The 26733-nt window shown below is 35.9% G+C and overlaps 1 protein-coding gene across 11 annotated transcripts in view; it reads right to left on the bottom strand.

Annotated features, from left to right (window-relative positions):
* Positions 1-26733, bottom strand: part of FUT8 (fucosyltransferase 8) — a 310024-nt gene that overhangs the window by 57675 nt on the left and 225616 nt on the right. For all 11 annotated transcript variants that reach the window (XM_042943536.1, XM_042943535.1, XM_042943537.1 and 8 more), the window contains one exon: positions 2386-2623. In XM_042943536.1, the coding sequence (XP_042799470.1) occupies positions 2386-2623 (238 nt within the window). The remainder of the gene's footprint in view (positions 1-2385; positions 2624-26733) is intronic.

The raw sequence follows: 26733 nt of genomic DNA, 5'->3' as shown, positions 1-26733 counted from the left end.
CAGAAAGAAAAATATATGATTTTATACAATACCTGTAGTGATAAAGGAAAGACCTATTAATTAAAATTATAATTCTGTGCTACCATGATAAAATGACTTCTTTAAAATCAGGGACTGCAAATGACTGAGAAGAAAATACCACTGATAACTCTTAAGTACTGGAAATTATATAGAAGGTTTGGGAAAAGTTACAGGATACCAGATAGTAAATAAAATCGGTAATTTTATTTCGTTCCTTGGCATTCAGCACAGTCTCTGTGCCTGTCATTGTTCCAATGGGTAAGGTGTTTGGCCAGAGTTTACTGGCAAGGTGTAGACTGAGGGCAGGTGGAAGTCAATGTGCCAACCATAGTTCTGTCATTTATAAGCTGCATGATAAATCAATCACCTGGTATCTACTAGGCCTTAGAATCACATAAATTAAAGAAGAATGATTTCTAGAACCTGTTTAACGATAACTTTAAGCAATTATGCATGTTTCAAATTCAAGCCTCTTTAACCTTCACATCTTGTAGTTGCTACTACAGCCTACAAAATGCATGAGAAATGATTAAATCAAATAACTAGTTGTAGCTTCTAGGCAAGGCCAAGCTATACATTAAATTTGGTAAGACGAGTGAGGCCAACTTTTTCTTTCCTATTAACTGACTACCATCCCCAAAGTTGCCTCTCCCTAGAAACGGTTAAACACAAGAACCTTGCCCTACTCTGGCTCTGTACTTTCACAATCAAAGAGGCTTGATATTAAACTAAGTTCCCAAAATGAAAAAGCTAGCCACAATGAGTCTGACAGAACTGCTTTTCCTGTATATTCCTAACCTTGATTATCTAATCTGTTTGCACTAGCTGTGAACTACAGACCAAATCAATGGAAGATGTAACCTCAAAATTAAAGATCAGCTAAGGTTCTAGATTAAGAGGTTCACTTTAAAACTTGGTGTTACAAAGAAAAAGTATGTTGATACATACAATAAGGCTCCTAAATCATCCTAAGAAAGACAAAACTCACATCACAAAAGAATGCTTTAAATTCATATAGAACCTTTTACAGAGCAACTTAAAGCATTTTATAAAAATTACCCAATGAATTTTCCTGCACTTCTGTGAAGAGTCAGGTTATCTGATATTTTCCAACAGAGGTAAAAAGAAACAAAGGAACTAAAGTCACTCACTTTGCCAATGACAAAGCTTCTTATTCTACATCTAGTGTTTTAAACTTGTGAAAAAAGATGCTCAGCTTCATGAGAAACTATATTAACAGAGATGCCTCAGCCTTTTGAAAAAATGTTGACTTCCCACAAGATGAAACTGCAGAGACCGTGTATTGTCTTCCTAGCATTTCACCTACTCACTTAGTTCAGTATCTGCCACACTGTAGGTACTCAACTGTATATTTATCCAATGAATAAAGGCTATTAATGATAGCTAATAATTACTAGAGTTCATCTATCAAGTATTATGGTTAAGTGCATTACATACATTATTTTGCTTACTCCTACCAACAGCTCAAAGAGGTAAGTAAATTATTACCTCTCACTGTACTGATGAGAGAACTAAGTCTAGTAACTTGCCCAAGATTACAAACTGGTAAAGCAAGGATTTTAGCAAAAGGTAGCCCAACTTTAGACCTTGTTTAAAAATCATCATTGCAGAAAGAATAGTAGATTAGCAGTGAGAAACTCTATATTCTACTTCCTCTATTACTAAATTCTTAGAGATAAAGAAAAATTTCTTGATGATCTTTATACCTCTTATAATGTCTAGCATAGTACCTTACATTAACTGTTTCTTGAATAAAATGAAAATTACATAAGCAAATTAGGTTTCATTGTCCTCTACTGTAAAATGGATTAAAAAGGTACCTGCATGGTCTGTCTCAGTGGTTCTCAAAGTGTGATCCCTGGACCCGCAAACTCTGTTTGAAATACAAATTCTCAGCACCCCCAGATCTACTTAATAAGAAGACAGTGCCTTAACAAGTCTTCCAGGTGATTCTCATGCATGCAGAAGATTTTCATGTATCGATCTACCTTATTACATAATTATGAGTATCAAATTAGATAATTACGTGTATCAATTAAGTTCAGTAATGTGAAAGTAGTCTAAAAAGTGAAAGGTGTATCATCATTAAAAGAGTAAATTTCATTCCTTAAAAAAAACTTAGTGGTTTTGCTAAGTCCAGATTAAAATGAACATCAGAAATTAAACAGGTCATAAAGCACTTTTTAAATAAAATATCATTCTAGACTTTACCTTAGTTATGTTGAGCAGTCATGGATCCAGAGAAAAAGATGACCACGAGCCATAAAGCTGTGCCTAGAAATCTGATAATCTGGAGCATGGCAGTTCAACCCAGAGATGTGAAATACTGCACAGGCTTCTTACCTGACCAGTGTCCAGTGGAGGTGCCAGATCTGTCTGTGCAGGTCTCACTCACAGGTCTAAACACAGTTTCCCATCCACCAGTAGCATAGCGCCAATTCTGAGATTCCAAGATGAGTGTTCGCTGAGTGCCATATGCAATCATGAAGCAGTAGACCACATGATGGAGTTGACAGCCATAGCCACAGCCTTTGTTGATATTACATACTAGCTTCTTGGCTTTGCTGCAGTCCTTGGGATTCTATCAGGGAGAAAGACAAAGGTGCAGGGAAAAGACAAAGGTGAAGAGAGGTCATCTTCTCTTCATAAGAGACAAGTGTCAAAAATCATATATAAGCCAAGACTGACCCAGTGTATCTTACTAAGCAAAGAATCTAGCTTTAAGGATTAAATTTCAAAGCATCCACTGAACGTTTATTTTAGAGAGATGGCAGGGAAAAAAGAACAGTTGCTTCAGAAACATCGCTAAACAGATATGAAATTACGCAGCTACATTAAAAAAGTAATCTTCACTTCTCCATCACTCAGAACATGCAAGTGTGATCATCTCCAAATTCAAAGTTGCATACATTGATGAGCTCATTATGAAAGAAGTAAAATAACTTATTTATGCCAGCTGTACTTCAGCACACTGAGCTTACCTTCCCACGTGAAACTTAAATCATTTTAAATGAAAAACTATAATTTACCTATTAATTCCACTTATCTCCACAGAGTTCTAGATATCACAAACAAAACGTACTTTTTCATTATGGAAGTGAAACCAATGAATAAAAAAAAATATGAGTTCAACAATTATAAAATATCAGTTACAAAACTTGTTTTTTTTAAACTAATGATGATAGCTACTAGTAATTTTCACAATAAAATGTAGAATATGTTCTACATTGGCTGTCTTGAGGCTGTGTTATAGTAGCTTTTTAATCTCTGAAGTATAATTAACATACAGTGTAATGTTAGTTTCAGGTGTACAACATAATGATTCAACAATTCTTTACTCAGTGCTCATAAGTGTAGTCACCATCTGTCACCAAACAACGTTATTATAGTATTATTGACTATATTCCCTATGTGTACTGTTCATCTCTGTGACTATTTTAGAAATGGAAGTTTGTACCTCTTAATCCCCTTTATCTATTTCACCCATATGCCCACCCATTGTTATGCCAATTTTTAATCAGGAGGTCCTTTTTTCTATGTGTATACCTTGCTATAAGATGAACAGTAAGTAGTTAAAACACTTAATATTATCTAACAGCGGGTGCAATAGGGTTAGTTAATGAGAGATATCTTTTTTATTATAAAGCTTCAACTCTGCTGTAATTCGTATGCGCTACTGTTAAATATCCCGAGGCATCTTAGTTCTTCAAATAAAATTTTGTTTTGACAAGGACTTTAACCAAGAAGTTTAAAGCTGTTCTGTCTGCAAGAAGTTTAAGTTGTTCTGTCTATGAGGTAAGAGTATGGATGGGTGCCTTGAGGAACAGCAACTTTTCTCCCACAAAGAAGCAAAGTAACCAGTTCTCAATTTATATGAGCCTTGAAAAAAGGCAGTCGCCAAACCACAAGTCTACAGCTGTTTTCCAAGGATATCATCTGTTCTGTCAAGCAGAGCCCTAGAAACAAAAGCTAGGAAGGTGAAGGTATAAAATGACTCTGAAGGAAAAGCTGAGAAGGGAAAATACAGCACAGTTACTTTCAGAAGAGGTATCTTTTACATTCAAATGTGCCACTGAGGCTGATCTTTTTAGATCAAAATATAACCTATAGCATCAAGAGCCTTCTGAAGAGTTAGAGCCCTTAGAAGTCTGAGAAAATCCAGATAAAATTCAGCAAGCTTTGGTCAGTACAGTTTCCCCAATCAAGTACCAGAGTTGCTGATTCTTTTCACTTAAGACTTTTCTACTTAAGACTCCAGTTGGTTTAGCCACAAGAGATTTGAGAGGAAGAAAAGGATAGGTGATATGTTATTGAGAGACCAATATCATTTACTTTCTATCCAATATTATATAAGGATCCTGGGAATAAGGAACATTCTCAAAATGATCCACAGCTTTTTTATTAATTCAATAGTTTATCAATAGGGCAAATAAAGAACATAACATTTGTCAGATATTTTGTGATTTTAAGAAATACAGCACATGAGGGGCGCCTGGGTGGCTCAGTCGGTTAAGCAGCCGACTTCGGCTCAGGTCATGATCTCGCAGTCCGTGAGTTCCAGCCCCGCATCAGGCTCTGTGCTGATGGCTCAGAGCCTGGAGCCTGTTTCGGATTCTGTGTCTCCCCCTCGCTGACCCTCCCCCATTCATCTCTCTCTGTCTCAAAAATAAATAAACGTTAAAAAAAATTAAAAAAAAAGAAATACAGCACATGAATATTTCTAAAACTCATATGAATGAAAAAGAAAATATCCTTTATATATTTTCCAGTAGACTTTTTCTTTTAGAATAGTTTTTCAATATACACAATTATTGTAAAGATAGTACAGATATGCCATATACCTCACATGTAATATACCTGATTACATCTTACATTAATCTTCATATTTTTAAGGAAAAAAAAGAGTGAAAGAATAGAATAATTAAATGTTTGAAACTATAGACTTTTTTTTTAATAAAAAGAAGACATATCTGCATTTAAGACACAGATTAAGGAATCTGTGTTTCCTGAGTCTAATTACAATGCAATGCTTCAAGCATAAGAACCGAGTCCTAAGAGAAAGACATGAACAGTTTATGAAATGAAGCTTCATTCAAGAGTGTTAATGTGCCTTAACCCAAGCTAAATTGAGACTGTATTAAATCTTTCTGTTAAGTCATAGGTAACATGTAGAAAGGAAAGGAATCCACTATGTTTGGTTCTGGAATGAGTAATCATGAGTAATCAATGGAAGACTCCAAGGCTAGCAATAAGAGAAGAGAAAATGAATGATCAGAATGAGAACAGTAAATAAAACACTGAAGTTCAGAGCCACAGCCCAATTTTCTACAAAAATATTTAAAAGTGTGAAAAATTCAAAAGATCTTGTTCATAAAAAGGCAGAGAGACAGTGAGAAATAGAAAAAACAAAAACAAAAAACAAACCTATGTGTGTCTAACACAAGATTAGGCTCACCAGAATAAGTATCTAGAAAAAACAAGCAGATGTTAATAAAGGAAAGAAAGCAACAATTCTGAGGTGGGCAGGGATTTATTCAGATGGAAAGACACCCTACTCAGGAACCCCTTAGCTGACCTAAGTCTTTGTTATCCACCACTGCTACAGAGGAGCACAAATAGAGATTTATAGGAGTCTATAGAAGGGAATCAGAGCTGTTGTCACACACACATGGGCATGCATATATATGTATGCATAATCTTCAAATTTCTTACCAAATAACCTTTGTCAATTGCACTGATCCTGGTTTTATACTTTCTGTCTGCAAAAGGCTTGAAGGTATGTCTCATCCATTAGCAAGAATATACAGAAGGGCTTCCTTACCAAAAGCAGCTTTAATTATGCTGACACTTTAACAGGGTAGTTATTTCTGATGATAAAACCTGTTTTTCAATTGTTTCTAGTGTGCCTAATGCACTTTCTTCTATATTTCTCTACCAGTTATCCAAGAATGCAGGCATATTGCTTTGTTCTGTATGGTGATTCTTTCGATTTTTCCCCTTCCTCCCTTTTAAGACATTGTCCACTCACCACACACACACACACACACACACACACACACACACACACCCCACATGTGTGTGCGTAGAATATGATACACTTCCAGCAGGAGTGCCACTAGGAAGTACTTCTCATTTGGGACTAGAAGATTGGGAAATACAGATTGAAAATACCTCCTCCCTAAGTCCCTTGGGAGAGGGTCTCACTCACTTCTCCCTCCTTCTGCCTTGAGTATCACCCACTGATTGCATACAGGTGAACTTTCGTTCATTAAATAAATATCTTATTGAGCACTTAATATTTACAACAAAATTTGGGAGATAACAATCCAACAGAATAAGAAATTCATCTTGCAAATGATGATGATTATTCAAGTTTTAGAAATAGGAGGTAAATTTGCCAAAATTACTTGAAACAACATAGTTTAGTTAAAGATCTTTGCATAGAGAAGTTTAAGATAAAATTTTGTTCTAATTCGGGTTCTGTTATGAATTAAATTGTGTGATTTTGCTTCATTTTGCTAATTTCAAATTATGACAAAAATTACCTCCCTCCACAATCTCTTTCTGCTCACCCATCCTTCCTTCTCAGAGATACTATGAAACTAAATGACATGGTATATGCTCACAGCTAATTCAAACATACTAACTCATTTATTCTCATAATCTCAAGAGACATTGTTTCACACTGGATAAATGCAGTATTTTTGCATTTAGTGCTGCAAGGTGGTCCAAACATGGACCTTTAAAAGCTAACAATATTATGTAACATTCTTACAGTTATAATTCTGCAGCAAAGCTATTACATATAAATTAAGAAATAAGGACTTAAGATAAAATAGGGTTCTTCTGTATTCAGTTTCCTTTTCTTCAGTTTTTTTTTAACACTATCTGAGGCATTTCTTCTGACACTGTTAATTTCTAAGAATGACCCTAGATGACCAGAACTGAAAGCCCTATTTGTTCTCATTATCCTATAAATCAAAATTGAGAAGTATATATTAAAATCAATATGCCTCCAAGATGGTATATTAAGAGAAGCAGTGTCTCTTAAACCTAAATGATTATTAATTCACTAAAGGCATCATCATATGCTAAAATATTTTAGTCTCTTTTACTTTGGTTAAAATACGAAAATTGTTACTATTGAACATATTTCAAATTCAGAAGCCAGTGTAATTTCTACTTTGCTAAAAAGAATTTTAAATCAACTAGTAAACCACAGTTATTCTTATATTATGTAGGCACTGCTAAGATTTAGAAGTTTCCACTGCCTTCATTTAGTAAATTAGTAGTAATTGTGAATTAATGATGTAACATTACAAAATAGTACTGATTCTGTGGCTTTTAAATTAAATCACCGATGAAGCCTTTTGCCACAACTATTTAGATTTCCAATACACACAAGCAAAAGACTCTTCAGAGGAAACTTTTCCAGCTACCATGTAATTTTCCTCACTTATCTGTCTATATTTACTACCGACCAAAAGCATTGCAGAAAAAGGCTAAATTAACAACAAACAAAAATTAGTCAATATAAACTGGACATCATATCTCCAGAAATCTCTCATGAAGAGTAAATGTTCAATAACTATTAGTTCAATTGAATTGCATGTAGGGAGACAAAGGTGATGTCAAGCCAACAGTGACAAAAATATATTGGTGGCAAAGAAGCCAGAATGTAGAATTCAGCTCTCCCTATCTCTTGTTCAATACTCTTATCTATCCTCTCATGATGTCTTTAATACAAAATTCAACAAGAAGTGCAGGCTTAGAGCACTTACCTGGTCACTCCCCTAGCCTTGTGGACGTATGTATACTAGACAAATAAAAACTGTATCTATTTAAAGTATACAAACAAGTTGATAGATATATATATATATATATATATATATATATATATATACACACACACACACACACACACACACACATATATATATACACGTACATACATACACACTATGTAATGATTACCACAATCAAATTAATTAAGATATCCATCACTTCACATAGTTACAATTTACTTTTTCGTGGGGAGAACTCTTGAAATCAACTCTCTTAGCAAATTTCAGGTATGTAATACCAGTATTATTAATTATAGTCACCATACTGTACATTAGATCTCTAGAACTTACTCATCCCACATTAAGTGAACCTTCATACCCTTTGATCAACATCTCATTTCCCACATCTCCTTTCTCCTGGTAATTCCTATACTACTCTCTACTTTTATGAATTTGACTTTTTTAGATTGCACATATGAGATCATGCAATATTTGTCTTTCTGTGTCTTATTCACTTAGCATAATATCCTTCAGGTTTATTATCTTGCAAAAGCAGGTTTTATTATTTTCGTGGCTGAAGAACATTCCATTGTGTGTATATATGTGTGTATATATGTGTATATATATATGTGTGTGTGTATATGTATATGTATGTGTGTATATCTTTTTTTCTTTATCCATTTATCCACTGACAGACACATAGGTTGTTTCCATATTTTGACTATTTTGAATAATGCTGCAGTGAACAAGGGGGTGCAGTATCTCTCTGAGATAGTGATTTCATTTCTTTCAGACATATACTACTGAGAAGTGGGACTGCTGTATCATACAGTAGTTCTATTTTTAACTTTTTGAGGAATCTCCATACTGTTTTCCATAATGGATATTTACATTCCCACCAATGGTGTACAAGGGTTCCCTTTGGTCCACATCCTTTATAAAACTTGTTATCTTTTATCTTTTTGATAACAGCCTTTCTAACATGTATGAGGTGATTTCTCATTGTAATTTTGATTTGCATTTACCTGATGATTAGTGATCTCTTGACTATTTGTAGGTCTTCTTTTGAGAAATGTCAATTCAGATCCTTAGTCCATATTCTAGTAGGTTATTTTTTTGCTGTTGAGTTGAATTCCCTATATATTTTGAATGTTAACCCCTTATCAGATACACAGTTCGCAAATATTTCTTCCCACTCTAGGATGCCTTTTCATTTTGTCCATGATTTCATTTGCCATGCAGAAGTTTTTTCGTTTGCTGTAGTCACTTGCTGATTTTTACTTTTGTTGCTTTTGCTTTTGGTGGTATACACAAAAAATCATTGTCAAGAACAATGTCCAAGGAGCTTTTCCTCTATGTTTTCAGATCTCACATTTAAGAAGCCCAAGAACCCTTCCAGCAACTAATAGCATTCCTTCTCCAGGGCAGAGTTAAGCCATAGACACCTCCTATTTCCAATGAAGAGAGGTCAGAAAACCTAAAGGAATGAGCCAGGTACGTTAAATTTTATTGTGTTCTTTGTCTGCTCTAATCATAAGACTAAACAGTTTTTAATTTGTTTGTTTAAAAAGATCTACAGCATCTAGCTTTGTGTTATAATGAAGAAAAGATTCATTAACAGTGTGGTGAAAGCATTTCATTGTACTGGAAACAGTCTGATTTTACTTCTCTAAAATTATTTTCACAACCAAAGCAGAAAAGGTAATGAAGCAAATAAGAGAACTGGAGTACTGCATTGTGGTAATTAAAATGAAGACTCTGGGCATAGTTAATAACCATGAAAGAGAAAGTTAAAAGCATTTTCATTTTTAAAAGCCAGTACTGGAAATTATTGTCTCTTAACACATTAAACAAGAATATTTTCATAGCAAAGTTAAGATAGTATTGAGGTGTCCTTTCTAGCCCTCTAGCAAAGAACAATTTGTTGCAAGTAGTTAAGAACAACACAATAGCTCAGGCACAAGTAGTCTACCAAATGCTGCAGGAAATCAATTTCCCTGTAGGCATTTTATAAAATTCTAAGTGTGGAAGCAATAGAGAAAAGATACCAAGGTGCATAGTTAACATACAGACCGTAATCCTGACACACTGAAGCAAAGGCAGATGGTTACTATACAGTTATAGAAGAGGAACGATCTTAATAATCAACAATTGGCTTATTTTAGATGCATTTTTAAAAGTTTTACTCTGCCTAGAAGTCTTTGGAATGTTCTAAAGCCACTTTTTAAAAAAGACAAATTCTACATGTCCAATAGAAACAACAAACATTATGGGGCATTTCTATTACTGGGGTCTTTGAGACAGTAGTCTCAAATATCCAAATATCTCTGGATATTCCAGGTGATCTTTAAAAAACCTCTATTTCAGGTTCAAAAGCCGAGTACACCAGAGCAACTTTGCTAATATTTTCTGCGACTATAAAAGCCACAAAAGAAAGTCAGGGAAAGAATGAGATGTATCCAAATCTAACTCTCTCATTCAAGAATCTAATGTAAACAAAAGTCCCTCCAAGGCTAGAGAAGAGAAACTAATTTCTGAGAAGCCAAATTCTGCCAATCCTACACAAATGCACAGAAGACATATAGCTTCAAGCACCTTCAATTTTTCTCCATAAGTTTATAGCCTGACTCCCAGGTGTCAGAACCAGCTTAATTTCTCAATCTAAAAATAACTTAGTTTAAAAATTAAGGTTGAATGTCAGAAATGTCCTCCACCATTTTACTTAACAGGCCTAATTATACTCTCCTTCTCCAAACCAATATTCAGGGAGGATACAGCAGGTACTCCTAAAAAAGAAAAAAAAAAAAAAAAAGAGGGAGATAGGAAAAGGATGGGGAAGGGATGGAAGGAAAGGAAGAAAGGGAGAATAGAGAAGAAAGAGGGAGGAAAGAGGGAAAGGGAAGAAGTGCTGGAGACAGAGGGGAATGGGGAAAGAGGAAGAGAGAGAAGGGGGAAAGAAGGAGAAAAGTAAAAGCAAGTTTGGAACCGGTTAGCCCAGATCAAAAGATGAAGTGGATAGCAGACACAAAAGAGAAACACTAGTTGAAACTTCGGTTCTTGTGCGAAAGCTGTTGTGAATGTTTTGTTCAGTTTTAAATAAAGATCAGAATAACTTACACTGGTTTGCCAGCTCTTCCATTCTGCGAAGTGCCACTGGTCCCAGTAGCGCTGGTACTTAGAGCACATGTCTACTCACTGGCTTTTAAATCAAACCACCAACAATAACTAAACCAGATGTCAAATCCTGCTGCCTTTCCTTTGGATAGAAGCATTGTTCCATCTCTCCTTGTAGCTATCCATGCACTGAGAATCCACTGTTAGCTGAGTCTAAATTTCTTTGAAATCCCCTGTTATTATTTTTTTCAGTTAAAAATACTTTTAAGACCATTTTTCTCACTGCCTCAGTTTAACAGTGATCTAACCAGTTCAGGTTATTAACTTTTTGAAATCTTTAACACAGTATTTTTTGCTGTTTATTTTTAAATAATTTAAGACCCACAATGAATTGCAAAAACAATAGCGAGTTACCTTCCACACAGCTTTCCCCAATGAGAATATCTTACTTAACCACAGTTCATTATCAATATCAGGAAAGTGACATTACATAATATTATTAATATATAGACCTTCTTTGGATTTCACCAGGTTTTTTTGAGGGGGGCGGGGAGTGGTGGTTTACAGAACTATCAAATTTTATAACATATATAGACTCATGCAACTAGTACGACAATCAGGATACAGGCTGTTACATCAAAATAATTTATCTTACGTCACTCCTTCTCCAAATGTTAATCTCTGGCAACTACTGACCTGTTCTCCATGACAATCATTTAGTAACTCTGACAATGTTATAAATAAAATCAGACAGTGTTAAGCCTTTTGAGATCGGTTTTATCACTTAGCATAATGCTCTTGAGACTCATCCAAGGTATTGTGTGTATCAATAGTTCATTCCTTCATATTATTGAGTAGTAGTCTGTTATTGGATTGTGCCACAGTCTATTCACCCATTGAAGGGCATATAGGTTGTTTCCAGGTTTAGGGTATTACAGATTAAGTGCTATGCATGTGAGTGTACAGATTTTTGTGTGGACGTGAGTTTTTATTTCTCTAGGATAAATACATAGGAGTATAATTGTTGAATCAAATTGTCACACTGTTTCCCAGAATGCCATACCATTTTACATTTCCATAAGGAATACATGAGAGAGCTGGTGGCTCCAAATCTTGGTGTTTTTTATGTTAGCCATTTCTGATAGGGGTGTGGTGGGATCTCATGTTTTCAGGTTACATCTCCTAATAGTTAATGATTTTGAAGATCTTTTCATGTGCATGTTTGTTGACCATATATCTTCCTTGGTAAAGTTATCTGCTCAAAACTTTTGTCCATTTTCCAACTGGGTTGTTTCTTACTGTTGAGATTGAAGAGTTCTTGGGGCACCTGGGTGGCTTAGTCAGTTAAGCACCTGACTCTTGGTTTTGGCTCAGGTCATGAATCTCAGGATTGTGAGATTCATGCTCCACGCTGAGCATGGAGCCTGCTTAAGATTCTCTCTCTCCCTCTCTCTGCCCCTCTCTCCCTCCCTCTCTCTCTCCCTCTCTCTGCCCCTCTCTCCCTCTCACATGCACACATGCTCCCTCTCTCTCTCTTAAAAAAAAAATACAACTTAAAAAAGAGAGTCCTTAATACATTCTGGATACAAGACCGTTGTTGGAGATGTGAATTGTGAAGATTTTCTTCCAGTCAAGTTTATGGTTTGTCTTTTATCCTCTTTAACAGGGTCATTCACAGGGCAAAAGTTCTTAATTTTATAAGTTTGATTTATTGATTTTTTTTCCCCTTTTAGAAACCATTCTTTTGGTGTCTGTTTAAGAACTTTTAGCCTAGGTCACAAAGATTTATACCAACACTTTCCTCTAAAAGTTTTATAGTTTTACATGTCACATTTGTTTTATCTGTCAGATTTACTACCCATTTTCAGGTAATTTTATGTAAAAATGTGAGGTTTAGGTCAAGGTTCATTTTTTTCCCTATGAGATGTCCAATTATTCCAACACCATTTATTGAAAAGACTATGCTTCCTTCATTGAACTGCTTTTGCATCTGTCTCAAAACTCAACTGCCCACTTACAGGTATATACTCAAAAGAAGGAAAACTGTTACTCAAATAAATACACGTAGAGACATATTATAGCAATGCTAGTTTGAAACAGCAAAAGGTGAACACAATCCAAACGTCCATCAACAAATGAATGGATAAACACATTTTGGTAGACTCACACAACAGAATATTACTCAGCCACAAAAAAGGTATGGAGTACTAATACATGCTACAACATGGATGGAGCCTGAAAACATTAATCTAAGTAAAGTTAGCCAGATAGAAAAAATCACATATGATTCCATTTATATGAAACATTCAGAATTGGTAAATCCATAGACAATGCAGATTGGTGGTTTCTAGGGGCCATGGGAATTGGAAATAGGGAAATGGAGAGCAGCTGTTTAATGATTTTGAGTGAGGTTTTCTCTTAAGCTGATGAATGCTGTGCAACTAGACACAGGTGACCTTGTGAGTGCACTAAATACCACTGAATTGTTCATTTTAAGATGGTGAATTTTAGATGGTTACATAAATTTCACTTCAATGAAAAAAAGTACACCCACGTGGGTCTATTTTGGACTCTATTCTGTTTCATTGATTTATATGTCTACCCCTCTTCCAATACTATACATTATTTTGATCACTGTCACTATGGTTAAGTCTTAGAAGTATCAACTATGATTATTCAGATGTTATTCTTTTCAAAATTGCTTTAGCTATTTTAATTCCTTCGCCTTTTTATACAAATTTTGGCATCAATTTGTCTATATATACAAAAAGAAAAAAGGACTTGCTGGGATTTCGATAGGAATATGTTCAGTCTATGGATCAGTTTGCGAAGATCCGAACTCTTTTCTATGTTGAGTCTTCTAACCCATGAACATAATAAATTCATTCACTCATTTAGACCTTTAATTTATTTCACCAGCATTGTATAAGTATTTTTATCTAAGTATTGCATTTTCCATTTTTAGAGCAATTATAAGTGGCATTATGTCTTAAAATTCTGGTTTCTAATTGTTTCTTGCAAGGATGTAGAACTACGACGAATTTTTTTGTGTTGATCATATATCCCACAACTTTGCTCAATTCACTTATTCTAGAAGTTTTACTGCTGTATGGTTGTTATTGTTTGGTAGATTGCTAAGGATTTTACTATGTAGACAATCATGTCACCTGCAAATAGGGACAGTTTTCTTTCTTTCTAGTTATGTATTCCATTTGTTTCTTTGTCTTGACTTACTGGACTTCATAGAACTTCATTACTATGAATAGGAGTGAGAGAATAGGTGAGAGAGGATACCATTGCCTCATTTCCAAGTTTAGGGGAAAAGCATTTAATCTTTCACCATTAAGTGTGATGAATGATACCTGTAGATTGTAAATTCTTTTTTTTTTTAAATCAGATTGAAGAATTTCCCTCTTTTCCTAGAGTGCTAAGTGTTTATCATGAATGAGTGTTGGATTTTGTCAATTTTTTTATCATGTCGACATATTTTATTTTCTGATCAACATATTATTTTTATCATTTTCAACCTATTTTATCATATATACATATGTGATATGTGAATACACACACACTCACACACACACACATATAATATATGTGATATATGTATATCATGATCAAGTGGAGTTTATTCCAGCAATGCAAAGCTGGCTAAGTATTCAAAATTCATTCAACGTAATCTACCACATTAACAAAAGAAAATCCACATAATTATACCAATTTGTAAAGAAAAAGTATTTGACAAAACACAACACCCATTCCTGCTTTCCTGTGCATAATTTGAACTTTCAGTATTTAATTTTGATTCATCTGCAGTGTTTTTAAATACATTTCTTCAGAGTATTGTTAATGACTCTGTGTGTGTGTGTGTGTGTGTGTGTGTGTGTGTGTGTATGCTCACACATGTAATTTACTAGTCTACACATATCAACATTATTTCAAGTGGGATGTAGAAACCTCAGTACCTTTACTTTCTCCATTTTCTGATATGGTTGTCTTAAAGATTCCCTTTATATACATTGAAAACTACATCTGACAATGTTACCAATTTTGCTTTCCCCCATCAAGCATTTTTAAAATTTTAAGACTAATCAATCATCCTATGTCTACCCTTTCATTTGCATTTTCTTCATTTCTGACATTCCAAGATTCCTTCTGTCATCACTTTCTTCCCATCTGAAGAATTTCCTTTAGGGGCACCTGGGTCACTCAGTCGGTTAAGTGTCCAACTTCAGCTCAGGTCATGATCTCACAGTTCATGGGTTTGAGACCTGTGTCAGGCTCTGTGCTGACAGCTCAGAGCCTGGAGTCTGCTTCAGATTCTGTATCTCCCTCTATTTCCTCCCCTGCTCATGTTCTCTCTCTCTAAAATAAATAAACATATTTAAAAAAAAAAAGAATTTCCTTTTTTTGGACCAAGTCTGCTGGCAATCAATTCTTTTAGCTTTCATTCATCTCAAAATGTCTTTACTTCACCTCATTATATTTTCACTGGATGAGGAATTCTAGGTCTAGGTTGTCAGTTCTTTTCTTTTGGCACTTAAAATATCTTACTTCTTTTTTATGGCCTCCGTGTTTTCTAATGAGAAATCCACTGTCAATCAAATTGTTCCACCATAGGTAATGCATTGCTTCTCTCTAACTGCTTTGAAGAATTTTTCCATTGTCTTTAGTTTTCAACAAATTACTTATAAAGTGTCTAGAAATGGATTATTTGGGTTTTTCCAGTTAGGAATTTGTTCAACTTCTTGAATATGTTGGCTTGCCAAGTTTAGGAAGTTTTCAGTAATTTCATCAATCCCTTACTCTTTACTTCTCTCCTTGGACTCTTAACCAACAGGTCCCTGAGGCTGTGTTTACTTTTTTTCCCCAATCTTTATTCTCTCTGTTGTTAGACTGGATAATTTCCCCTGATCTAACTTCAAGTGCACTGATTCTTTCCCCTGCCACAGCTATCCCATCATAAGCCAGTTTTTTCTTAGGTTACTGCATTTTTCAGTTCTAAAATTTTCACTTGTTTTTTTTCCTCATATCGCCATTTCTTTGCCAAGGCTTTCTATTTCTTCTTCATTTGTTTCAAGTCTGTAATTGCTTATTGCAGCATTTTTGTTATTATATCTTCTTTAAAATCCTTACCAGGAATTCCAACATCTGTGTCATATCGGTGTGCTGTCCACTGATTATCTTTTGTCATCTGAATTAAGATTTTCCTGGTTCTTGATATATGGTGAATCTTATGTTATGAGACTCTGCTTTCTATTTAAATGATCTATTTCAGTAGACAGCAAACTATATAGATTCTTAACTCACTTTTATTGGCTGTGGCTCAAATGTCAATTTAATTGTTAAAGCTTTTTCAGTGTTATTTTGTTCTGCCCCATTTGTGGGTTAACCAAGAGCCAGTATGAAGCCTAGGTAGTATATCATACAGAGTTCAGTTCTCAGACCTTTCTCTGCATTGACCCTCATCAGTTCCACGCATGTGATGTTCAGAGGTCTACCCTGGATTTCAAGTACATATTAGAAAAATCCTGTTCTCTAACTCCCTTTCCTCCATATCCTCCTTCCACTCTAGTTGTGAAGAGAATGGAACTACCTAATTATTACAGGAAGGTGATGGTGGACGGATTTTGTCCAAAGTCCCTGCAGTTGTAACACCAGTTGGGAGAGGTAGGGGTGTGCTCATTATTGCAGGGCAGGTATGGTGGACAGGGCTATGTGCTCAAGCTCCACAGATATGGCACCAGGAAGGGCAAGGGCCAACCCTTTTCATGACATTCTCTTGGAATAGAATAGATGTAATCAAAATCAGGCCTTTTTTGGCTCCATCAATTAGTATTTTTAGGTTGGAAGATTCTCCAACACCTCCAACTGGGATATGTAGGAACAAGACAAACAAAAAAATAAACAAACATAGAAGATTCACATTGTATGGGATTTTTTGTTGTTATTGTACTTAGCAGGAAGAATACAGTATAATGTGTTTACTACATCTTATCCAGAAACTGAAGCCTGTATTTTAAGTCCAACATATTCTCATGTAATACACATTTAATTCACATCTATAATGCTACTTATTTATTGGCAAACTGATGGTTTTTTGTTTCCAGAGGCATCTGCTCATATAACTTTCTTTTAAAAATGATAAACCAACATTTTTTTAATCATTTGAATCTTGAGAACACTATGGTATTATATCTTCTTATGTAAAAAGAAAACATAATGTTTGAAGAAAAGAACTCTCATAGTGAACATTGGGAAAAAAAATTTTAATGTTTTATTTATTTTTGAGAGAGAGAGAGAGAGAGAGAGAATGAGCAGGGAAGGGGCAGAGAGAGGGAGACACAGAATCCGAAGCAGGCTCCAGGCTCTAAGCTGTCAGCACAAGGTCCGACACGGGGCCCAAACTCGTGAAACGCGAGATCATGACCTGAGCCAAAGACAGATGTTTAACTGACTGAGCCACCCAGGCGCCCCTCATAGTGAACATTTAAAAGACTATTCAAAGCCTCGATGTAGGCTTTGAACACAGGTAAAACTCCTTCTTTTTAAAAGCTTTTTCTTAGGGTCTGACTTTATTTCCTTTTTCATCCATTATATAAGTACAAAGGGCAGGGCACTAGGTCTTTTGGTTGCAAGTCAAATGTAGTATCTATCCTGCCTCTAACCCTTTAAACAACCAACCCTGTTACAGGGCATCCTGTAACCACCTCTCTTTATCTCTCATGATAAGTGCAGCTTCACGGTATGGCCTCCTCTACTAGCCCTGACTTTTCCAAACCTGACAAGTACAGCCACTCTAATCACTTCAGGGGAAGAGGATTTAGACCAAAATTCAAAACAAAACAAATAAATTTAAAAAAAAAAAAACAACAAAAACCTCCACACATGCAAATAAACAAAAAACCACCAACTTCTGAGCAAGGGAAATGTCTGAAGCTATGGGGCTATTTTGCCAGCAGAATGTTAACTAGAATTCTTCCAACAATCCCAAACAGCCTCTGATATGCTCCAACTTGATGAAAGAGATGATGGTGTGTGTGCGTATAAAAGTGTTGGATATTTATAGGTGATGTATTTTGTCTAACAATAAACACTAGTTATGCCAATGAAAAGAGAGAGGAATAAAAGATGCAATAGCTATGGGAAAGACATGAAATAGTTGAGAGAAAACAGTAACAAGAAATGGTAAAAATAATGACCTGTCTCTATCCATTCAGATACAATCAGTGACTCCCTACTTTTCCATATTGAAATCTCTATGCGCATCTTTTTCTATCTGCATCTTAATCTTTCTATTAGAGCCTCTTGTGATAGCATGACAGCAATAGCCCAAATATCCCAGAAGAACTTTACTATAGAATAAAAGAGAAGAAAATCATGAACTAAAAAAAAAAAAAAAGTTACTCTTATTCCCTTCCTACCTGAAACATGTAAGAAATCAAAGATAAAGTAAAATAAAAACTGATTTCATTAGCATAGAAGCTTCAGAGCCCATCTAGTAGAACCTGATATTATTCAGAATAAATCAAGATATGTCCTAATATTTAAGCAGACATCAAGTTGCATTTGAAAGCTTCATAATCATTAACAGTATTTCTTATTGTATCTTAAGATCACTGTGCTTTTAATAATGATCTAAAGTGAATATGGCCAAAGTCTATAACACAGCAACGTCTGTAACACACAACTCATATTCTTGAGTCCCTACATATACTTCGTATCTAGTCCCGTGATCTAGCCAGTAAAAACTCTTCAACTCATAAATGAAAAAACAAAAACAAAAAAAAAACAAAAAAACAAAAAGACTAATTGGGGTAGGAACTTCAGCAGGGGGCAGACAAAGGCATATGCCCAGAAAGCTGATGTATCAAATACAGACAAGAGCTCATATACAGCTGAAGGAACAGGAGGAGGAAGCAAAGGAAAACATAAGGCAAGAATGTTTAAGAATTTTTCTATCACTGTCTAAACCAGGATTGGCAAATTTTTCCCATAAAGGATCACACAGTAAATATCTTTGGCTTTGCAGGCCATATACTTTGTCACAATTATTTAACTTTGTCATTGTAGACTGAAAGCAGTCACAGACAACATTTAAACAAATGTGCATGGCTATGTTCCAATAAAACTTTATTTACAAAAACAGGTTTGGCCTGAGGTTGGTCGTTTGCTGACCTCTGGTCTAGGCTAATAAAATCTGTAAAAACAGGGTGGCAAAGGAGAGGCAACATTAGACAAAATGGGTAGAAATACATGCTCCCTAAGGATATAGGAACCTGTATCTTACGCTGTTTTGTATTCTGATTTAATAAAACTTTTGGACCTATTTACCATTAGTGAGACACATAGATTTAGTTCTTCAATACACTTAGGATCCAATGCCCACATTACTTTCTACTTACACTAGTAGGAGTATTCTCCTAATGTCTCAGCTGCTAAAATCTTGACTCCTCTTTCTGAGGACATTTACCTCATCCATAGATATACTTGAAGGATATCTCTACTGTGTATGGAACAACAGTGAAAACTGGATATTAGCAAGTGATATTTATTTGGTATCACCTGGAAAGAAAGATGTTTGATAGGTATAATGGGGAAATAACATTTCTTCTGTTAAAAATCAGGCTTTCTACTCAAACTTCTATCTGAATTTTAATCTACTTATTAGTACATCATTCTACATTCTCCCACAATTAAGTTAAACGTTTTATAATCCAGAGAAAGAAAATCACTTCTCATGCCTACTGTTATGATTAAAGACAAAGATAACTTTTCGAACACACTTCCCATAGGATTTCCATATTATATTACCGTATCTCCTTTTTCCTTCAGATTTGTTCGTTCCTCAAAAAAAGGTTACATTCTCTACTGACTTTTGCAAATTTCTATGTGTTTCCATAATTGATAATCCCTTATAATGACAAAGAAGAAATCATCTTAAAATGTGGAAACAACAAATATAGGCAAAGTAGAATCACCTTTTATGATTCTACTCATTTAGTTATTTAAAGTTATACTTCACTTTCTTCTACTAACTAGATACATGAGAAATCTAATTGTTTAAGGTTTTTGTGGTAAGGTCTTATGTTGCTAACGATGGGCAGATGCCAAGGATATGTGGCTTTAGCAGCCAATATTAAAAGCAGCCCTGAAGCTTATATTGTTAGTCACCTTCAACAAAGCACCAGGAAAATAAAACAAACAAAATACTGGCTCCTCAAAGCACTTGTTAATGGTGAATATAAAAGCTTGGAGTTAAGACTCTGCCTCTTCCTGTTGCCATTTACTAGGCATGTTACACAAACTTCTCTAAGCCTCAATTTATTCTCCTACACTTGCCTCTTATATAAGAGTTTTGCCTACTACCTAGAAATACAGAAAGTGTTTAAAAGTGACAGTTTACAGACATTACTCATCTTCACAACTTCCCTTAATGTAGCAGGAGAATAAGAAGAAATATCTCCTCCCTTTCACCTTCCAATTAAAGGGCTTTAATGAGACTTTCAGATATTTGGATGTTTTATCACCTTATTTTCAAAATAATTGATCCAAATCTTGAACCCAGTATAACACCAATGTAATGACTTGAATGGCTCAATTTTCCATAGAAAAAGTAGAATGAGTACTAACCTTTCTCAGATGGGTTTTTATTTTATTTATTTATTTATTTATTTATTTTTAATATTTATTTTTGAGAGAAACAGAGACAGAATGCAAGTGGGTTAGGGCAAAAAGAGAGGGAGACACAGAACCCGAAGCAGGCTCCAGGCTCCAAACTGTCAGCCTAGAGCCTGACGTGGGGCTCAAACTCACGAGCTGTGAGATCATGACCTGAGCTGAAGTTGGACGCTTAACTGACTGAGCCACCCAGGCACCCCTCTCAGATGGGTTTTTAAAGCAGTATAAGCTGTGCAAGTCACACACATCACCCCCTGATAAATAGTTATCACAATTGGAATTTTTGGTTTAGGTAGGTCAAAACATGATGGCATTCTACACAGAACATCCAAGCACTCAAACACCCCAAGCACTTTTTAGAATAACCACTACAGTAAGCAATATGAGAACTATCTGTATATTTTAATTGACTGCACAGATGTAGTTGTATGCTTTTATGACTCATCACTGAATCATATCTAAGGCTTATTTGATCCTACATTCTTAGTCAATACTCTGTCCTAAGCTAAGCAACTAAAGGTGGGAGCCTAGGAAGAATGGGTAGTGAGGCTTACTGAACAGACACAAAACACTCACTGGAAAGGACTCTGTTACTGTCTATAGTAGCCAGGACTTAACACCTAGAGCATGGCCATCTTACACATAGGTTGTGGGCAGTCAGTGAACAGCAACTGATAATCGATTATAGTCTGGTCAATTTGAGAAAGTGCCGTATACTCTAGGGATTGAAGGAGAGTGCAAGTCCTAGTCAGAGGTTGGTATTCTTTAACAGAAAGCTGCTGTTCCAATATCAAATAAAGCAAAATTTTCACTGGAGGCAACCTAGTCTTTCTGTGTTATCTATGTACTTGAGAACCCACTCAGTCTTAAGCAGTCAGCATCTATTATTTTTCATCTGATTTTGCAATATGTCTCTATTTCAGGCTTCTTATTATCAGTGGTTCTCAGGTAATCTCATGTCTAAGGGATGTAAGATTCCCTCCTAGTTCAGTGAGAAGGGCTTCCTTAGGGGCAGAGTGGGGCTACTGAAATGTAAGTTGGAGGGACCCTCCCCTGAACAGGTCCCTTCAAAGGCCCTGGGAGGAGGATGGCTTTTGTAATGTGTTCAGCTGGTCATATGTTTTTGCAAAAATTGCAAAATTTGACCACAATGAGTTAAGATAACTGTCTCTTCCCACCTGGAATTCCCTCCCATCTCACTTTCCCGGTGACAGTACTGGGTGGCAATGAAGTGGCCTTCAGCATTTCTGGGATCCTGTTATGGGAAAACTAAGCTGGGGATTCATTGAGTTTAGATCTACCGGGATATATTTATGTGGTTCAGGATTACTTTTGTGCCATTATTTTTGTGACATAAACATGTACAGGGCAAAGGGATGCACTGCAATATGAATGGGTCCCAGGGCACCCAGTATGGGAAGTGTCAGGTAATCAGAATTGGAGTTAGTTCTCAATAATGCCTGGTCAACACAGAAGTTCTCTTCTGTCATTAATATCCTCAAAAATGTAGTATATGCAATTCAAAATGTACCTAAACAATTACATGTATTATTCTTTTCTCCTTGTTTTTGGTAAGAATCACATAAAATAGAAGGTATATGAATTCCTTTGTCTGTATGGCACAAGTTTATAGCAGTATAAACATGAGATATGTATACATAAAGTAGCAAATTTTATGCATCACAAACTATCAATTAAAAAACAACTTTTTTAACCAACCATTTTAGAGAAATATCTAATTCAATCTCTCCTAGTCTCTTTATAGAAAATATTACAAAATCATCATAAATTCACCTTATAGAAAATCCAATAAATAATAATCGAAGAGTATAAGCTAAGAGATATGGGGAAAACAGTTTATACAGAATGTCAGACAATTAATAAGACTTTCACTTTTTCTGGGGTGCCTGGGTGGCTCAGTCGGTTAAGTGTCCAACTCTTGATCTCAGCTGAGGTCATGATCTCAGGGCCATGAGTTCAAGCCCTGTGTGACGCCTACTTCAAAAAAAAAAAAAAAAAAAAAGGAATGCCAATTTTTCTGGAATTTGGTGTTATGGTGCTTGTCAACTTCGAAAAATTTGTAATTTGTTGGGTATTTCTTTGTTCATTGTAAGTAACTGATCCTCACTATTCACAGATTCCATATTTGCAAATTTGCCTAGTAGCTAAAATTTACTTGTAACTTCAAAATCAATACTTGAGGAGCTTTCAGGGTCACTTGTGGACACATGCAATACAGAGAAATGTGAGCTGCCTGAAACACACAATTCTCAGCTGAGGTCAAACAAGGTGGCACTTTGCCTTCTTGTTTAAGCGGTCATGCTATGAACAAACATCCTTTTTGCAGTCTATACAATGCCATGTTTTTTGCATTTTTGTGCAGTTGTGTACAACTCCACTGTTTAAAATGGTCCCTAAGAGTAGTGGTGAAGTGCTGTCTAATGTTCCTAAGCACAGGAAAGCTGTGATATGCCTCACTGAGAAAATATGTGTGTTAGATAAGCTTCATTCAGGGGCGCCTGGGTGGCGCAGTCGGTTAAGCGTCCCACTTCAGCCAGGTCACGATCTCGCGGTCCGTGAGTTCGAGCCCCGCGTCAGGCTCTGGGCTGATGGCTCGGAGCCTGGAGCCTGTTTCCGATTCTGTGTCTCCCTCTCTCTCTGCCCCTCCCCCGTTCATGCTCTGTCTCTCTCTGTCCCAAAAATAAATAAAAAACGTTGAAAAAAAAAAAAAAAAAAAAAGATAAGCTTCATTCAAGTGTAAGTGCTGTAAGCTAGGAATACAATGTTAATGAATCAACAATATGTATTATATAAAAATTTTTTTAAACAGAAACACATATAATCTAAGGTTATATGTTGATTGGTTGACAAAAAAGTTGTGACCAGAGATTCACAGGAACGCAGGAGCAGTGGTTCACTAATTCAGTATTTATGGTGACTTTATTTTTTTTTTTAATATATGAAATTTATTGTCAAATTGGTTTCCATACAACACCCAGTGCTCATCCCAAAAGATGCCCTCTTCAATGCCCATCACCCACCCTCCCCTCCCTCCCACCCCCCATCAACCCTCAGTTTGTTCTCAGTTTTTAAGAGTCTCTTATGCTTTGGCTCTCTCCCACTCTAACCTCATTTTTTTTTCCTTCCCCTCCCCCATAGGTTTCTGTTAAGTTTCTCAGGATCCACATAAGAGTGAAACCATATGGTATCTGTCTTTCTCTGTATGGCTTATTTCACTTAGCATAACACTCTCCAGTTCCATCCACGTTGCTACAAAGGGCCATATTTCATTCTTTCTCATTGCCACGTAGTACTCCATTGTGTATATAAATCACAATTTCTTTATCCATTCATCAGTTGATGGACATTTAGGCTTTTTCCACAATTTGGCCATTGTTGAGAGTGCTGCTATAAACATTGGGGTACAAGTGCCCCTATGCATCAGTATTCCTGTATCCCCTGGGTAAATTCCTAGCAGTGCTACTGCTGGGTCATAGGGTAGGTCTATTTTTAATTTTTTGAGGAAAAAAATTTTTCCAGAGTGGAAAATTTTTTCCACTGTTTTCCAGAGTGGCTGCACCAATTTGCATTCCCACCAACAGTGCAAGAGGGTTCCCGTTTCTCCACATCCTCTCCAGCATCTATAGTCTCCTGATTTGTTCATTGTGGCTACTGTGACTGGCATGAGGTGATATCTGAGTGTGGTTTTTATTTTTATTTCCCTGATGAGGAGCGATGTTGAGCATCTTTTCATGTGCCTGTTGGCCATCTGGATGTCTTCTTTAGAGAAGTGTCTATTCATGTTTTCTGCCCATTTCTTCACTGGATTATTTGTTTTTTGGGTGTGGAGTTTGGTAAGCTCTTTATAGATTTTGGATACTAGCCCTTTGTCCGATATGTCATTTGCAAATATCTTTTCCCATTCCGTTGGTTGCCTTTTAGTTTTGTTGTTTCCTTTGCTGTGCAGAAGCTTTTTATCTTCATGAGGTCCCAATAGTTCATTTTTGCTTTTAATTCCCTTGCCTTTGGGGATGTATCAAGTAAGAAATTGCTGCAGCTGAGGTCAGAGAGGTCTTTTCCTGCTTTCTCCTCTAGGGTTTTGATAGTTTCCTGTCTCACATTCAGGTCCTTTATTATGGTGACTTTATGGAACATAATTGATGCAGATAATCAGAACTGACTGTACATATTTCCTTAATACTTAATTTTGTATTTGTATTCCTTTTTATAAATGAGAGCACCAAAAACCGTAGAGGTTTCAAGTCCAGCCCCCAAATCTGAATCCATCTCTGGTCAGTAGCCTCCCTCTTCCTTTCATGGGAGCCTTGGGACTCCCCAATTCTTGCCTTGCTGGAATTGAGACTGGAATTCTAGAAGATGAACCTCTGGTATGGGACTTGGTAGTCAAGATCAAAATCCCCAATTACAACACTATTCCTATGTGGAAACCAGACCTGCTTTAAGATTTGGAAAACTGCTTCTATAACAACATTGTGTATATTATAACCTAGAGCAGAGTCAAACTATAGTGAAATTTGCCATTTCTTGGGGGGAAAAAGGCATATTTCCAGAAATAGAAAACCACTGAGAAAATGGAATAACACTCAAAACAAGTAGATGCTGAGCTGATATACCTAAATTAAGTAAAATTTAAGTTCAAACTTATATTCAAAAAAATTTTAAAAAGACAAAATCTTTATTAGGTGTTTCTATCCTTGAAGATAAAATGGTTTGGGGGAGTAGCATCTAGAATGTCATCAGTTGCTCATTTTTTTCTAGGCAATAGTTGTTAAGAACTCATAAAAGGCTTTTTATTTTTATTTTTTTGAAAGAGAGAGGCAGTGAGCACAAGTGGGAGAGGGGCAGAGGAAGAGAAAAAAGAAAATCTTAAGCAGGTTCCATAACCAGTGCAAAGCCTCATGGGGAGTTTGATCTCACTATGGTGAGATCATGACTTGAGCCAAAATCGGGTGCTTAACCAACTGAGCCATCCAGGTACCCCTAAAAGTCTTTCTTAAACTTATATTACACTGTATGTTAATTAAGTGGAATTTAAATAAAAACTTGGAAAAAATAAACAGAAATTAAATGCAAAAAACATAAATAAATAAAAGCCTTTCTTACTGATAATTAAGAGGATATGGATATATATGTAAGGGTGCCTGGGTGGCTAAGTCGGTTAAGTGTCCAACTCATGGATAGCAGGGAGCTCTATGCTGACCGTGTAGAGCCTGCTTGAGATTCTCTCCCTCCCCCCCTTTCTCTCTCTCTGCTCCTCCCCCACTCGCTCGTGTGTGTGTGTGTGTGTGTGTGTGTGTGTGTGTGTGTGAACTATCGTGTGTGTGTGTGTGTGCGCATGCGAACGCGTCCGGGTGCGCTCTCTCTCAGAATAAACATTAAAAAAAAGAAAAATGTTAACTTAAAAACAACAAACTGCTGGCAGAGTTGTGCTGACTACACTGCTGGGAATTTAAAAAGTTCCTCCATAATCATTAGGCATTTCAAAATATTTTTTAAACTCTTGCTAAGAAAACCTAGAATCCAAAATCAGACTTCAGCAAGGATTTTAATAGAAGGAACTAAATTTTTGATATACTGTATGTTATGCTAATAGTAAATTATACTATTTAATTAAGGTGAGTGACTTTTAACAGACTACTGCAAAAATGATATCCAAATTGAAAATGAATAAGTAAATGTGTTTATATGCATATGACATGATAATCTATGTAGAAAACCTGATGGAATCTACAAAAAAGCTACTAAAACTAGTGTATGAGTTTAACAAAGTTGCAGGACACAAGATCAATATACAAAAATCAGGCTTTTATATGTTGAGGTAGTTTCCTTCAATTCTTATTTTGTTCAGTGTTTTTATCATGAAAAGGTACTGAATTTTGTTGAATGCTTTTTCTGCATCAACTGAAGTGATGAGGTGGTTTTCTTCCTGTATTTTGTTGTGTAGCATATTATGGTGATCAATTTTCATGTGTTGAACCATCTTTGGATTCTAGGGACACATACACACGGCTGCCTGCCATGAGGTTGGGGTGGGGGGATGGGTAGATGCTCTGGAGCTAAGAGCCGAAATTAACCACAACTTAACAGTTAA

The sequence above is a fragment of the Panthera leo genome, chromosome B3 (assembly GCF_018350215.1).
Source record: "Panthera leo isolate Ple1 chromosome B3, P.leo_Ple1_pat1.1, whole genome shotgun sequence".
NCBI lineage: Eukaryota > Metazoa > Chordata > Mammalia > Carnivora > Felidae > Panthera > Panthera leo.
This window is presented reverse-complemented; position numbering and strand designations above follow the sequence as displayed.